The sequence below is a fragment of the Schistocerca piceifrons genome, chromosome 7 (assembly GCF_021461385.2).
Source record: "Schistocerca piceifrons isolate TAMUIC-IGC-003096 chromosome 7, iqSchPice1.1, whole genome shotgun sequence".
NCBI lineage: Eukaryota > Metazoa > Arthropoda > Insecta > Orthoptera > Acrididae > Schistocerca > Schistocerca piceifrons.
In genome coordinates, this window is record NC_060144.1 from 14,848,246 (window position 1) to 14,866,020 (window position 17,775).

The 17,775-nt window shown below is 40.6% G+C and overlaps 2 protein-coding genes across 3 annotated transcripts in view; one reads left to right on the forward strand and one right to left on the reverse strand.

The window, feature by feature from the left end:
* Nucleotides 1-9,480, reverse strand: part of LOC124804801 (N(4)-(Beta-N-acetylglucosaminyl)-L-asparaginase-like) — a 174,682-nt gene extending 165,202 nt beyond the window's left edge. The window contains exon 1 of the mRNA XM_047265137.1: nt 8,932-9,480. Within this exon, the coding sequence (XP_047121093.1) occupies nt 8,932-9,070 (139 nt within the window). The 5' untranslated portion in view covers nt 9,071-9,480. The remainder of the gene's footprint in view (nt 1-8,931) is intronic.
* Nucleotides 9,306-17,775, forward strand: part of LOC124804800 (ubiquitin carboxyl-terminal hydrolase 46) — a 95,497-nt gene continuing 87,027 nt past the window's right edge. The window contains exons 1-2 of one of the 2 annotated variants that reach the window (XM_047265134.1): nt 9,306-9,622; nt 9,799-9,879. In XM_047265134.1, the coding sequence (XP_047121090.1) occupies nt 9,620-9,622; nt 9,799-9,879 (84 nt within the window). In that variant the 5' untranslated portion in view covers nt 9,306-9,619. The remainder of the gene's footprint in view (nt 9,623-9,798; nt 9,880-17,775) is intronic. The other variant, XM_047265136.1, reaches the window with a different exon arrangement.

Here is a 17,775-nt window from a genome sequence, read left to right on the forward strand (position 1 = left end):
CCTTCCACCTTTCTGCTTTCCCTTCTTTGCTTAGAACTGGGTTTCCATCTGAGCTCTTGATATTCATGCAAGTGGTTCTCTTTTCTCCAAAGGTCTCTCCTGTAGGCAGTATCTATCTTACCCCTCGTGACATAAGCCTCTACATCCTTACATTTGTCCTCTAGCCATCCCTGCTTAGCCGTTTTGCACTTCCTGTCGATCTCATTTTTGAGACGTTTGTATTCCTTTTTGCCTGCTTCGCTTAATGCATTTTTGTATTTTCTCCTTTCATCAATTAAATTCAGTATCTCTTCTGTTGCCCACGGATTTCTACTAACCCTCGTCTTTTTACCTACTTGATCGTCTGCTGCCTTCACTACTTTATCCATCAGAGCTACCCATTCTTCTTTTACAGTATTACTTTCCCCCATTCCTGTCAATTGTTCCTTTATGGTCTCCCTGAAACTCTGTACAACCTCTGTTTATTTCAGTTTGTCCAGGTCTCATCTCCTTAAATTCCCACCTTTTTGCAATTTCTTCAGTTTTAATCTACAGTTCATAACCAATAGATTGTGGTCAGAGTCCACGTCTGCCCCTGGAAATGTTTTACAATTTAGAACCTGGTTCCTAAAACTCTGTCTTACCATTATATAATCTATCTGAAACCTTCTAGTATCTCCAGGGTTCTTCGATGTATACAAGCTACTTTCATGATTCTTGAACCAAGTGTTAGCTATGATTAAGTTATGCTCTGTACAAAATTCTACCAGGTGGCTTCCTCTTTCATTTCTTAGCCCCAATCCATATTCACCTACTACGTTTCCTTCTCTTCCTTTTCCTACTGTCGAATTCCAGTCACCCATGACTATTAAATTTTCATCTCCCTTCGCTATCAAAATTCAATAAAAATTTCACGCACCCACTCTTTCTATAGCTCCACGGCATCTAGAACAATGATGGCTCTGCATCATGCAACTTCATGAATGTAATTCTCACCCACTCTAGCACATTCACTGAGTTTCCTGGCTTCACCTACTGCTATCCTTCTAATCTTTTGTGGGTGTAAAAAGGAGAGTCATTATCTAGAAAAATGAGGAAGCAAATGAGGTTGATGAATACTAAATAGGTACATGTATCTGAGAGCTGAGAAAGGTTGCACAAAGATAAATTCAAAACTAATGTTTTGTGGAGAGAACGGAATATTATTAATATATAAGATAGGATCATCAACAACAACAACAAAATAAAATTTTAAAAAAATTTAAAAATTGTGCATGCTTTCAAGACTACAAGTAAGCCTCGGAACATTACTGACAAAAATAGACGATGTCAATGGCAAAGAAACGGTATACGATTTGGAACGTGGAATGTAAGGAGTCTGTACAAGACAGGAGCTGCAATCAGTGTGGTCAAGGAAATTCAGAGGTACAAACTGCACCTAGTTGCACTGCAAGAAATCCGGTGGGACGATGCTGGGAGCATTGACGTTGACAACTATACAATTCTGTATGGAGCCTGTGAACGAGGTCATCTGTTAGGCATTGGTTTCTGCGTCAGTAAGACGTTGGCCACTAATGTTTCAGAATTCATTTCAGTCAACCCAAGAATATCTGTTCTAACACTGGAAGTAAAGCATATTAAGGCGACTTTTGTGAACTGTCATGCTCCCACGGAAGAGAGCGAATGTGAAGTGAAAGACGAGTTCTATGCACAGCTAGAGGCAGTGATGGACGCCATACCAAATGGACACCTGAGGATCCTCCTTGGTGATATGAATGCCAAGGTTGGGAAAGAACAAATATTCCAAGACACAACAGGTAGGCACAGTCTACACAACCTAAGCAATGACAATGGAGTTAGGTTCATCAGCTTCGCGACATCATTAGGGTTGTTCATCTCCAGCACAAACTTCCAGCGGAAAAATATACATAAAGGAACCTGGGTATCACCAGATGGGAGAACTGTAAATCAAATAGACCATGTTGCCGTTGATCTCAGAGCCAAGAGATGGGTGTTAGACGTTGAGACAGCGCGGAGTGCCGAAGGTGGGAGTGATCATTTCCTGGTCAGAGGCCATTTAAACATACAGTGTAAAGGAAGAACGGGGCCTAAGTTAAAAAGAGTGGAAAGGTACCATGTGGAGAAACTAAAAGATGAGGCAACGAAGACCAGATACCAGTTGGAACTTAGTAACCGTTTTGAAGCACTCAGCGAAGTGGACGCGAATCAGGACCTCGAACTTATGTGGGGAAACATCCAGAGCTCAGTTAGGGATACAGCAAAGGAAACAGTCATGGGAAACCCAGTGGGCAAGAAGATCTGGTTTGGAAAGGAATGTGCAGATGCCCTGGAAAGGAGAAAGGAAGCCAGGAACAAATGGCTGAAGGGGACAAACCTGGCACAGGCCAAAGCACAATTTGAGGAGGTCCGAAAGACTACACAAGCAATTCTGAGAAGAGCAAAGAGGAAATACATAAGGAATATCATCACTGAAGCAGAAACAGACTTCAGAGGACAAAAGACGAGGGAAATGTTTCTGAGGGTGAAGTACCTCTGCAAAGGTCACCAGGCCAAGCAGAAATTTGTCAACGATTCCCGTGATAAGATCCTGACGAACAATAGGGACATAGCTGAGAGATGGAAAGTGTACTTTCGACAGCTGATAAATTGTGATGAACCCGAACTGCAGTTTGATTTCCAGTACCCAATTACAGCCGATGCAGACTATCCCCCACCTACCCTGGATGAGATAAAAACCAGAATCAGACACCTTAAACAGAATAAGAGTCCAGGTCAAGATGGAATACAGGCTGAAATGATCCTGGCAGGAGGAGAGAAACTTGCAGAAAAAATACACCGACTGATACAGGCAATATGGACCAAAGAAGAACTACCAGGAGAGTGGAAAACAGCTCTGATTTGTCCAATACATAAGAAGGGCGACAAACTGAAATGTGACAACTATCGAGGAATCGCCCTGCTTAACGTCTGCTATAAGATCCTGTCCAATTGCCTCATACATAGAATTCAGCCAGTGGCAGAATCAGTGATTGGGGATAAAGATTTGCATATTTTATTTGTTGATTTTAAGAAGGCCTATGATTGCATACATCGCAAGAGCCTGCTCAACTGTTTAAGGGAGTTTGGCATAGCAGAGAAACTCATCAATCTGATAAAGATCTGTCTGAACGAAACACATGCAAAGATGAAGATGGGAAATCGCATAACTGAGGAATTTGAAATTGTGACAGGACTCAGGCAAGGAGATGGGTTGTCCCCTATCCTGTTCAACTTTGCCCTCGAGAAGATCATACGCGAGACCTTCCAAGAGAACGAAGGGATTGAAATCGAAGGAAAGAGACTGGCATACTTAGCCTATGCAGACGACATCTGCTTACTCTCTAGGTCGGAAGAGGAGTTGGAGCAAATGACCAAAGCACTAAAGGAGGCTGCCAGCAAATTTGGGCTAAACATAAACGAAGCTAAGACAGAGTACCTCGTTATGACGCGTGGTCATTGTCAGACTGCTGATCATCTACAATCACTGCTAGTTGGGGACCATTCCTACAAGAGAGTGCAAGAATTCAAATACCTAGGGGCACTTTTCACTGAGAACTCGTCATGTGAAGCAGAGATCAATGCCAGAATACAAGCAGGAAACCGATTTTACCACAGCCTAGCACAACTGCTTCGGTCCAAATCTCTCTCCAGACAGTTCAAGATTCGACTGTACAAAACCCTGATACAGCCTGTTGTTCTACACTCCTGGAAACTGAAATAAGAACACCATGAATTCATTGTCCCAGGGAGGGGAAACTTTATTGACACATTCCTGGGGTCAGATACATCACATGATCACACTGACAGAACCACAGGCACATAGACACAGGCAACAGAGCATGCACAATGTCGGCACTAGTACAGTGTATATCCACCTTTCGCAGCAATGCAGGCTGCTATTCTCCCATGGAGACGATCGTAGAGATGCTGGATGTAGTCCTGTGGAACGGCTTGCCATGCCATTTCCACCTGGCGCCTCAGTTGGACCAGCGTTCGTGCTGGACGTGCAGACCGCGTGAGACGACGCTTCATCCAGTCCCAAACATGCTCAATGGGGGACAGATCCGGAGATCTTGCTGGCCAGGGTAGTTGACTTACACCTTCTAGAGCACGTTGGGTGGCACGGGATACATGCGGACGTGCATTGTCCTGTTGGAACAGCAAGTTCCCTTGCCGGTCTAGGAATGGTAGAACGATGGGTTCGATGACGGTTTGGATGTACCGTGCACTATTCAGTGTCCCCTCGACGATCACCAGTGGTGTACGGCCAGTGTAGGAGATCGCTCCCCACACCATGATGCCGGGTGTTGGCCCTGTGTGCCTCGGTCGTATGCAGTCCTGATTGTGGCGCTCACCTGCACGGCGCCAAACACGCATACGACCATCATTGGCACCAAGGCAGAAGCGACTCTCATCGCTGAAGACGACACGTCTCCATTCGTCCCTCCATTCACGCCTGTCGCGACACCACTGGAGGCGGGCTGCACGATGTTGGGGCGTGAGCGGAAGACGGCCTAACGGTGTGCGGGACCGTAGCCCAGCTTCATGGAGACGTTTGCAAATGGTCCTCACCGATACCCCAGGAGCAACAGTGTCCCTAATTTGCTGGGAAGTGGCGGTGTGGTCCCCTACGGCACTGCGTAGGATCCTACGGTCTTGGCGTGCATCCGTGCGTCGCTGCGGTCCGGTCCCAGGTCGACGGGCACGTGCACCTTCCGCCGACCACTGGCGACAACATCGATGTACTGTGGAGACCTCACGCCCCACGTGTTGAGCAATTCGGCGGTACGTCCACCCGGCCTCCCGCATGCCCACTATACGCCCTCGCTCAAAGTCCGTCAACTGCACATATGGTTCACATCCACGCTGTCGCGGCATGCTACCAGTGTTAAAGACTGCGATGGAGCTCCGTATGCCACGGCAAACTGGCTGACACTGACGGCGGCGGTGCACAAATGCTGCGCAACTAGTGCCATTCGACGGCCAGCACCGCGGTTCCTGGTGTGTCCGCTGTGCCGTGCGTGTGATCATTGCTTGTACAGCCCTCTCGCAGTGTCCGGAACAAGTATGGTGGGTCTGACACACCGGTGTCAATGTGTTCTTTTTTCCATTTCCAGGAGTGTATATGGCTGTGAGACATGGAGTATCCGGAAACAGTACTTCCATAAGCTCCTTGTCTTTAAGAGAAAAGTGCTTCGGAAGATCTTCGGTCCGGTTCTGGATGCAGATACAGGGGAATGGAGGATCAGATACAACCAAGAGCTTGAGGAACTATACCAGCAGCCCAACATAGCAGGAGCTGTCAAAGCCAAACGAGTGCAGTGGGCCGGCCATGTGGCCCGGATGGAGGATCACAGATGGCCTCGGAAGCTCCTGGATTTCACACCTACAGGAAAGAGACCGCCAGGGAGACCCAAGAAGCGTTGGAGGGATGGACTCCATGAAGATTTAAAACAAATGTCAATAGATGTGGACGAATGGCGGATAGCAGCAATGGACAGAATACAGTGGAGGAGGAAACTTGTAGATGCGTGCGGTCCACTGGGCCTGATCACGTAGTAGTAGTAGTAGTAGTAGTAGTAGTAGTAGTAGTGCCTCTTGTACCTGAACAGAAAGCAAGAAGGAAGTATACCAAAAGAAGTTTTGTTATGTTGACTCAACGGTAAAACACACATAAGAAGATCAAGGAAACATTAATAACAGCTTCCACTATGACCCGAATACAGTCCTCCTTGAGGAGAAGGAGAGCAGCTCTCAAATTTCTTCTCCTCTCTACTTGTGATTAACACACCGGATTGATTTCTAGTGTGCTCATTTGGTTGGAAGTTAATGCCATTCACTGATTCACCCATTTCACCATTTTACTAGAAGGTTGGGATCTTGATTTAGAAGCTGCCATTTCAAATCTCATGTGGAACTAGGGAGTTATCTGTTGACCTAGAGGGAGCCTGGCATATCTATAGGCTGTATAGAAAGAGAAGACCATTGCTGGTTAGAATGGCAGCATCACAGTTGTTTCATGCAACTCCTGGGACCATTTACATAACAATATTTTCTTAACATTTTTATGGCAACGCAGCACTATTGTCACAGTTGTAGGCAACTATGGCATCCAGAATATTGGTGACAATCTTTTGCACCTTGTGCTTGAAAGTTAGAAATAACATTGGCAATTCTCAGGGCTCTTCTTTCACTGTGCAGAGTAAAGATGTGGGTAAAGCAGCTGCGGCAGGTGCTCCAGAGACTGCCTGCCATCAGCTGTTTTGTCTCAAATAGCTATCTACCTCTCAAGCATGAGGCTCACCTCCTGCTTAAGAAGTTTTTTTTGTACAGGTCTCCAAATAATCCGCATGGTTAAGCGAAGATCCAATGCTCCACTACTGAACAGATTGGTGGTCACTGAACCACACCAATGGTATACAATAATAGAGGACTAGCTGCACTAAACACCCCCACCCAGCTCATGAAGTCCAAGTTCTCCAAACCCAAGTTCACATGGGGAGGGCAACAATTGTGGGCTAGAGATTTTTGTGAAATTTCAGACAGATGTTCTTCAATGGGGAGGGGGTTACAATTTACAAAATAATTTGCAATTCATGATGATGAAGGATTATATAAGTCATATGACTTACCTTGTACAGAGACACCATTCTGCACATTTTATCTCAAATGTATGCAGCACAGAATGTGTCATGATAAAGATACTTCAGCAATTCCCAGTCCCTTGCAATGTAAGGATTAAAACTTTTACGGGGACCGCCACTCATCATAAAAAAAAAAGAAGAAGATTATTTCATTAAAGAAGAGCACTCTCCTGACAACAACCAGGTCTTACACAGAGTGTATATACTATTTACCATTTATATAGTAAATGACATAGAGACTTTGGATAACACAGCCAAAGTCTTGTTATTCACACATGATAAAAGTGTGATGACAAGTGCTCCAAAGTAATCCTTCTACAAAACTACTGCAAAACAGGAAATGAAATTAATGGTCACATCGTCTAAGTCATAGATAAAGAAGATGGAAAACTTTCGTTCATTAGTGAGATACTGAAAACATACAATCAGCCCACAAAGAAGACTGCTTACAAAACGTTCATGCCACATAAACTAGGATACTGCTGAAATATGTGGGACCAAGACCGAATAGGGTTCACAGGGTACATTGAATGTATACAAAGAAGGGCAGGGCGACTGGTTGAAGGTTTGTTTGACCCACAGGAGAGGATCAAAGAAATGCTGGAAAACCCAAGCTGCCAGACACCTGAAGATGGGTGGCAACAGTCCTACATACGTCTATCACAATGTTTCAAGAGCCATCATTAAGTAGGATTTTAGGAATACAGTACAATCCCTTACAAATCATTCCTGTAGTGTCCCTGAAGATAAGATTAAACTGAGTATTGTGTGCAGGGAGGCATTTAAGCAATCATTCTTCTCACTCTTCATATACAAATGGAATGGGAAGAAATCTTAATATGTAGTACAATGAGAAGAAATCTCTACCATGTAATTCATGCTGATTTGCACAGTACAGTGGTAGGCAGATATACTATATTCAATAAGATTTTCAGACAAATGCTGACTATCACAATTACAACATCCAAAACAGCACAGCCCTTCTTATGGAATGAGTAAAATTACTCAAACACATAGGCATGCAAACCACACCAATGTTTAGCTTTACAATGCACTGCCAGCCTACACTAGCAAGTAAGAATACAAAGATAAAATTTTTAAACAAATTAGAAAAGATTCTCCACAGTTATGGTTTAATTCTCCAAGTGATTACATTGACCCCATATCAGTTTGATGCATTGCCTTACATTAATCTAAAACTGAAAATTATGTGCCTTCTACCTTTTAATTGAATTAAATTTTTAAAAAAATCATATTCAATCCTGTGCAATTTACCACTGTTTAATATACTCTCCTACATTTTACATGCGTCCTATGTAATCAACGGTTGTTTGATGTAAAGCATTTATTGGTTCAAATGGCTCTGAGCGCTATGGGACTTAACTTCTAAGTTCATCAGTCAAAAGCATTTATTGCTTAGGATGTACAAAGTACAGACAGTTATGAATAACAGACTATGAGTTTATGAGCATAGAACAGCACTATCTTTATTGGTTGTTTTCCTTTTTCAGAAGAATGATGTACAAATTTGTCATTAATTAAAGCAACTCTTTTAGAATGACACAGTGTGAGAGGCCAAGTGACACTAAGGCTACAACCACCATCTAATGAAAGACAACTTAATATTGAAGTATGAGGACAATAACATTCCAAGACAGTAATACATTCAGTGAAAGAAGTTAAGCAGTGATGAAATATAGCACCTGAATCAATAGTTCACAAATGATCTAAACAGAAAGAAATTAGCAAAATATGCCTAATAGAGGTGTAACAAGATCGCATGGTCAGGAAAGGTAAATATAAGTGCAACAATAGCACTACAGTATCAGATGAGAGACAGTAGTTCCACTAATCATGTTCTGCTCGGGAAACAAAGTTGTAGTAAGTGCAGTTAATATTGAAATATCCAATAAAAGAGGCATGTTACTATTAGGCTATTTCAACTTGCCTCGAACTCATTAGGAGAATATGTAAAGCACGTAAACAAGTGTTGTTCTCAATGCATTTATAATTAACACAATTCCATACACGTCACTGTTATCTACTTCGATTTGTAGCAAAGTCTGTCGAAATTACGACGAGGGTGTATCTCAATAATTGCAACGTAAAATGACCAGAACGACAATCTTAGGGGGGGGGGGGGGGGGGAATTTTTCTATCAAATTATTCTATTAGACTGAAAATTTAACGAACCGGCAGTTCAACGTGATCACTGTGTAAAGTAAGATTAGCATTTAATGTATAGTACCTTTTGCTGTAGCATTTGTGAATCCCCATGTATTTATCACAATTGGCAGCTTGTTAACTGGATCTATTCTTGTAATTGTATTTACGGCGAAGCACGTTGCAGCGAAAACCGGGAGTAAGAAAAATGTAACCGGAGACATCCTTCTTGCTTTCACTACAAGATGTGACGGTAACCTCTGTTACAGCGCATCTGTCATACAGTCACATGATTATTTAGGGAGCAAGATAACGTTCCTTTGCACTTTACACGCAATGACCTATCAATATTTCAACCAAGAATATGTAACCAGCTGTCTGTGTTTGAACTTGTTTCTTATTCATCTGAATGTTTATATACCATGCACTGTACTTAACAAACAGCTGACTACCGCTCTGATAAGGCGGTCAGCTTTATTAAGATAATAAACGATACGTGTTGTTATGTGCTTAATGTTGGACCTGCTGCACTTGTTACACATATTTTTTATTGGGCACAGTGATTTTCTCAAGTAATGCAGCACCCAAACTGATTTACAGTTAAGTTTGTTACACGACTCACACTCCCTTCTTGTCAGCGCCTGTGTACAGACGCTTGTGTGGACAAAATTCAGGATGTCGTAGATGGCGTTTCAGAAGTTACGATAAAACATGGCAGAATTGGGCGAAAGTCCAACATAGTACGCTACAATGTGATTACTGTAGTGCCCATAATGGTAAGCTAATATAATCTATTGCTGTTATTTCGGGTTTTAAAAATTATAGTTTGCCTGCAAGGAACACGTCGTGTTACAATCGTGGACCTTATTGAGGAACGCGTGTGCTTTACACCTGTCATTTATCTGTCAGCAAAACAATAATATGTTTAATTGTTTTACATTTTGTTGTATAGGGTGCAAACATTTCGCAGCTAGAACGAGATATTGGATCAGATCAGTTCCCACCGAATGAACACTACTTCGGATTGGTTAATGTGAGTACCATCATACCGATTTCTGACATTGATCATTCTTGGCTTGACACTGATGTATGAGAAAATTAACGTCTGTTTTGTCTCATTGTTAGGTGTGTTAGTCATATTGATAGAATAAACACGGTATTCAGCTCGTTAATCTGAGCTGCATGAGCATGTTTACATTAACCTCCAAAGTTGTTGTCGCAGTTTATCGATTACGTCATTACTTGCGCATACAACAATTTTTTCCTCAGATTGATGTAATCTCTGCCGACCCTTTTTTTTCTTTTTTACGCATTCAAAAAGATTGTTCTGTCAAGAGCATGTAGATGACCTGAAAAGCAAATATTAATTACATTTCGATGAGAAATTTTTCTCTTAGCTGATAGTTTTTTTGCAACACAACGCTTTAGGTTATATTTGTCGGTAACTGAACACTTAAGTTCATTTGGCTCAGGTTAACAGTGTAAGATAATATACAGAACCTGTAACTGACTCCCCATTTAAATTGGGAAGATGACAATTCTCAATTTGTTGGTGTCAAATGTGGCAGGTATTCCATTTATCCATGAATAAAAACTTTGCACTTTCATTTCAAATTAAAATTGAATGGAGTGTATAAGCTCCTTAAAGATATGTTAACCACCCATTGTATATGTGTATCACTTGAAAATGGCTCACTCTTTCTAGAAATCCAGTATTTCGTTATGTAAATGTGGAGGTGGACACATTACTTTGCCTCTTAATCCCATCTGCAGTGGATGCATGTTTTGGCCAATTTGTTGTGTCTGATACATCACTGTGTGTAATGACCACAATGACACTCTTCTTAAGACAGTGAACTCTTATTCCAGTTCATTGATGATACTGCTTACAAATCACCTGAGTGTCCCATCTTAGAATGTTGCTGAAGTGTGTGGGACCCATACCAATTAGATCTAACAGGCTACATTGAGTATATATGAAGACGAGTGGGTTGAATGGCAGTAAGTTTGTTTGAACCAGGGGAGAGTGTCACAGAAATGTTGAACATGAACTAGCTGTTGTTCTGACATATACCAGTTATCTTGCAAAAGCCTGCTTACAAATTTTGAGAACCATTATTAAGTGAATAATTTAGAGATATTTTGCAGTCCCATAACTATCTCTCATGTAGAGACTGTGATGACAATATTAGACTCATTAAGCACACACAGAGCATTTACACAGCTGTTCTTTCTGCACTCCATACATGGTAATATGAAGGAAGAAGCCCTAACATGGTACCATGTAAAATACCTCTGCCATGCACTTCACAGTGGTTTAAAGAGTGTATGTTCTGATGTATATGTAGAACAGGACTTCAAATCCAAGTTTAGGCACCCAGGATGTTTCCATGAATAACTTGAATGCTGTACTTCTTTCTTCAACAAGACTATAGCTGCATTCCTCTACCCTCCTAATGCAGTCTGAACACATGCTTCATTCCAGTGACATCAGTACAATGTAGAACTTGACTCTCCTGCCCTTTTGTTATGTAAATTCCATTTCACTTTCTTGAGCTCTTTAAGAAATGTCTCCTTATCAAGTAGGATTTTAGGCCATAGCAGTTATTATACATAGGCACAGAATCATCTGATTCCAACCATTTACTTTGACCTATGACTTCATCAGTATGGCAGAAACAGCCGGTTCCAGTGTATACAATACGTCACTCTATACACATTCCAACAAACATGAACAAAAATAAAAATGACACAATGTCTTACTCCGAAAATAAAAAAACAGGCAACCATGGAAAAGTGGAACTTTAGGATGGGAGAAAGCTAAATAAACAACAATAAAAAAGCGCTGCACCATTTGAAAACAAATAATATCCAGAAACAATTAAAATTATAACGTTCCACTACACCAACAAAACCACACACCTACAACTCTGAAAAGTGGAGGCAAATTCCCAAATGTCTCGTACACACACACACACACACACACACACACACACACACTCTCTCTCTCTCTCTCTCTCTCTCTCTCTCTCTCTCTCTCTCTCTCTCCAAAATTAAATAGATCTCCTAAAACACCCACATGTTAACTTAATAAAAAAGTTAAGACTTGTTTCTCTTCTGCACAACAAACACCGAGAGAGAAAGAAAGAAAAAACCCTTAGTAACTCCATGAAAACACTTCCACAACCCATGTTACTGCACGAACTACCGAAACTCAAAATCACGTTAGCAAGATGACAACCCAAACTCGAATGACTCCAGTACCACACGTTAAATTCGGCACGTCCATATCCCCCACCAGACGCTCACCATCAAATACAACACGACATTTACAAACACAACCAACTCAAAAACATTGCACTGTAGTGACGTCCTGCACAACACCACCACCATTATGTCACAGGTCAAAGACAATGGGTGTAATGGCACGCTTCCGTTGACCCTATACGTGGATGAAATATTACTAAGCATTCATTTTCCATAATAGTCAGGGTAAGACATGCAGAAAACACCTTTTTGTATTGTCATCCTATATCAGTACTGAGTATCTCCCATTGTGCAACCATACACAACTGTTCAGTCCATTAACAATATGATGTTCATAATAAGATGTTGATACCAAGTAACCTGGAACATGATATACAATTTCAGAAACATACCATTGTTTACTTGAGTATCCAGTTATCACTCTGTCCTGCAAAGCTGTGGTAGATAATGTAAGAAGCTCATCCATGCACTGTTCATTCTGTTTTAATCAGTTTGCTCAAGATAGACTTTCCTTTTCAGTATTCTATTTCATTTATTGTATGATGTTTTGTTAAATTTCTCTGTGTGTATACTTGGTTGTAAATTGCAAAAATAGTGTACCCACATTTGTCTGTTACTTGTTGTCTTCCTTTGTCATTGATTGGCCTTTACCTTCTAGAAAGATTATACTTTTTTCTCCAAATTACAGCTGTAGCGTATGTTTCAATATCTGAAATTGTCATATTATACCTTGTGAGAATGTTTTGAAGTTTATGTGAGATGTTTGTGAGCCTTCTTGGTTTTCAGCTATTTGCATTAATTCACCTTCATTATTGTCATTCATTTGACTGTTTGAGAAACTAACTTATTCAGTTTTGCCTAGTTACAAACTCTTGCACCCTGTACACCAGTGTCTTATATTAAGAATGACTGTCACAATCTTCCTCAGGTTAACTTTCCTTGTAATGTTCCTTCGAGGACATCTACAAGAAACTGAGTGTGTTGGATTATGTGAGTAATCCACTTGTGTCTTCTTCTGTCTATTGTTCTCCTAAACAACCTTTGCCAGTGCTTTGCTTGACTTCCTGTTTGGTGGCTTTATCTGTCCATGTCTTTGGTACCATACCTCAAATGCTCAGAGATTTCATTTCATTTTTGTGTATTTTCTATGTTTCACGGCTGTAACATGTTACACTCCAAATGCAGCTCTTAATTGACTTTTTCCTCATGTGCTTCTCTTTCTTTGTTGTACATCGTCTTCACTTTTTCCATCTTGAGTTATCTTACTTCTGAAATATGTATATGATCTTATTTGTTCTTATTTTATTTCCTCTGGTTTTAATTTGTACAGTCTCCTTGGAGTACATGAATAGTTGTGTAATTCTGAATTAATTTGTTTTGTACTCATCCCTCAGTACTATGTCCCTGACTTTTAAAATTCTTTGGAGATTTCTTTCATCTGGAGCTATCATAACCATATCTGCAAACCTAAGTATCTGTATTTGTTCACTATTTACTCTGATACCTGTACAGTATTCTTTGTACCATTTATTGCATATTCTATGTAGGTGTTGAATAAGCATGGTGACATATTATATCTTATTCTTTTGTTTTCTGCCGTTTAGTTTAATCAGCTCTAGAGTTGTAATTAGTTGGTTCCAGTTGACGTTGTTGAAAACTGTTACGAAATCTATGAGAGCTATGGTATGTGATCAGTTGCAAATAATAATGTTCATAGCTATGTTTTTGTTAATTTATAAATCAAATGGATGCATTACTTTCCTATATTATTTAGTCCAAATAAACAATGAATGATAGTGGCGATAAACTACATTATTGTCTAAGTCTCTGAAAATTTCTTTGCTTTCTGTGTATTTTATATAATCTAATTTTGATGTATGCAGGTTGGGGTGAGTTGAGCGTACCAGTAACGAACTTCAGTCTTGATTCATAATATGATGTTGTAGAGTGTGATGTGCAACTGGAGATTGTCAGCATTCTATTCTCTGCTCATTTTGCTTGTATATTGTATGAAGTGCTGATACCAAAGAATGAGAATATGCGATCTTAGTTGTGGTGAAATACTGATCTGAGCATAGCCCAAGGTCTAGAGTAGTTTGATGGGTGACTTATAGTGAGTTGATGGAGTGCATTTAACATGAGCACCAAGTGTCAGTCTTGCCACTGAAGTTGATAGTTTTGTACAAAAGTTGTGAATCCAAGTGCAATTGTGCGCTTTTTTTCCTCTCCCGTGTGAAACGTATCATTTTGAAGAGTCATACTTCCATAATGTTGCCACAATTGTAGCAACTAGCTGCACCTGACATAAAGTGCCTGTAAATACACACCATCTGAGGGTGAGCCTACAGGGGCTCAAAAACCTGAAAAATAGTCATTGTAACAATGTTATTGAGCAACTAGTGACAGTATCAATACAAAGCATCCTCTGTAAGAAACTTTCCAGTGTCCTCGTTTCCAAGCATAAAACCTTCTTTCACATTTCTTAAACGTAATGTTAACTTATGAAAAGGACAGATTGCTACTCTTTGTATAGCAGAAATGCTGAATCGCTGATTGGCACAACAAAAAGACTGTTAAAGAAGTAAGCTTTTGGCCAAAAAAGCCTAGTCCGAATTGGGCAACACACGTGTGGTTCTCTAGCTGCTGAGGCTAGCAGCCAGAGAAAGTCATCATGTGTGTGACATGCATTTGCGCACGAATTTCTGTGTGTGTGTGTGGGGGGGGGGAGGGGGGGTTGGCTGATTCGGATGTACAACATTTTGGTCAAAAGCTTACTTGTTTGCCAGACGTTTTGTTGCGCCTATCTGTGACTCGACATCTCTGTTGTAGGATAAGTAGCAATCTGTCCTTTTTTATAATATTGTCATCCTGGATTTTCCATTGTTTAATTTACTTACTTATCCAGTGGTCACTGGCCCTGTATACCATCCACTGCATTGACAGTAGATTTCCATTTTAATCAGTCTGGTGCTATGTCCTCTCAGTTGACAGCATTCATACCTTCTGCCTCTTTCTTACGCATCTTCCAATATGTATCTTGATCTGCCCATGGTTCATTTAGCTCTGATGCGGACAACGGAAGCTTCGTAGGAAGTTGGGTCTCTGATGTAAGGATTATGAGACCTGTCCATTGGGGTCATTGACTCTTTTGATGATGTAAAACATTGGGCTGGTTCATGATCATTTTGTGGAATTTGAAATGCCTTTATACTTGAACAACTCTGAAGGTTTATTAGTCTCCTAAGGCCAGCAGAAATTCTTTCACCTACGTTAATGGATATTTGATTAGAACTTCCCTGATACTTGAACCCATAGATTTTAAATGGTGTTCATCAGCTGTGAAGTGTTCATGTGCATATTTAGTTCACTTTAGTTGCATATGTTTTGCTTTTTATGAGTGGTATCCTGCTATATTTGATACTATGGTGTGTGTGTGTGTGTGTGTGTGTGTGTGTGTGTGTGTGTGTGTGTGTGTGTGTGTGTGTGTGTGTGTATATATATACACACAAAGATGAGGTGACTTACCGAACAAAAACGCTGGCAGGTCGATAGACACACAAACAAACACAAACATACACACAAAATTCAAACTTTCGCAACAAATTGTTGCCTCATCAGGAAAGAGGGAAGGAGAGGGGAAGACGAAAGGAAGTGGGTTTTAAACAGGATATATGGGGCACGCCCGCCTGATCGGTTATTTGTATATCGTTTAAAATTTTTTAATTAATCGTTGAAGAACGTTTCGAGATATACACAATGTTAGACATATCAGTGCAGACATACTGATAACCTAATATGCATCCACTTGTCTGCTTGTGTCTGTATGTGTGGATGGATATGTGCGTGTGTGCGAGTGTATACCTGTCCTTTTTTCCCCCTAAGGTAAGTCTTTCCGCTCCCGGGATTGGAATGACTCCTTACCCTCTCCTTTAAAACCCACTTCCTTTCGTCTTCCCCTCTCCTTCCCTCTTTCCTGATGAGGCAACAATTTGTTGCGAAAGTTTGAATTTTGTGTGTATGTTTGTGTTTGTTTGTGTGTCTATCGACCTGCCAGCGTTTTTGTTCGGTAAGTCACCTCATCTTTGTATTTATATATAATTTTTCCCACGTGGAATGTTTCCTTCCATTATATATATATATATATATATATATATATATATATATATATATATATATAAAAAAACAAAGATGAGGTGACTTACCGAACAAAAGCGCTGGCAGGTCGATAGACACACAAACATACACACAAAATTCAAGCTTTCGCAACAAACTGTTGCCTCATCAGGAAAGAGGGAAGGAGAGGGGAAGACGAAAGGAAGTGGGTTTTAAGGGAGAGGGTAAGGAGTCATTCCAATCCTGGGAGCGGAAAGACTTACCTTAGGGGGAAAAAAAGGACAGGTATACACTCGCACACACGCACATATCCATCCACACATACAGACACAAGCAGACATATATATATATATATCTGTTCCCAACATCTTGTTCACTCTTGCTCACTAATGTTACATAGTCTGCATAAGCAAATAGTAGAAACCTGCCACCTTCCTGTGTGTGTGTGTGTGTGTGTGTGTGTGTGTGTGTGTGTGTGTGTGTGTGTGTGTGTGTGTGCACGCTAATCATTTCAGTGAGTTCTGTAGAGGTTTAATGCAGTAAGCTCATTGAAAATCTATGAACAATAGCTGGACTTATCTACCTCTTCACCAATATTCCTCACAAATTTGCCAAATGGCAAACAAATTGTCAGTAGTTCAGCAGCATGGATGGGGTCCAGTCTGATATTCACATATAATTTTTGCAAATGGTTTTAGCTTTTGTAAAATAACTGTGAAGTAGATTGATTCCATGGTAGTTAGAGCTGTCCATCTTGCTTCCGTTCTTGTATATTGAACAGATGACTGCAGTCCTCCAGCTGTCTGGCAATGCCACAGTCTGCCAAAGGAACTGAAAGAGTTTGCAAGCTCGGTCTCTATTCTTAAGCATTTCTGTATAAACCATATCTTCCCCTGCTGATTTATTGCCTTTCATCTTCTGTGTGGCTTGCGCTGTGTTTTTCTCCGTGTCATCAATATTTGTCTAATTTGTTATTGCTTGGTTTTCACTAAAACTTAGCTCTGGGTTAAGGTAGTTGAGTAGCTCACTGAAATAACTTTTCCATCACTTGACTCAGTGTCCTTAGTCGTGTTTCCATTTTTGCCACTTATGCTCTGACTCCATGAATTGAGGGAAGCCCTGCCTATGCAGGTTGTACATAAAGTCCAGGAACACTTTCAATTATTTATTGCACAAGAACCAAATATTGTACAGATATCATACATATGTCATTTTGAAGAGAAACCCTGAAAGTTTTTTTTCCGTGTATACTGCCACAGCATAGTTTCGTAATTTCCCGATAGTGAGCACTAGTCGCAAACATGGCGAATTCACGTGTGTGACATCTGTACAATGTTTAGTTCTTGTGCAATAAAGAATTGAAAGTGTTCCCTGTATTGACAATGTTAAAATTTGTTACTCAGATTCCTTGTATTTCGGAAACCAATACAGCAATTGACATGAAACTTGTGCAGCCCATTACATGTTATGTTCTTAATGTGCTGAACTAAAATAATTGCATTTCAGCCAGGGATTCAGGAGGAATAATATTTTTAATTATGTGGTTAAC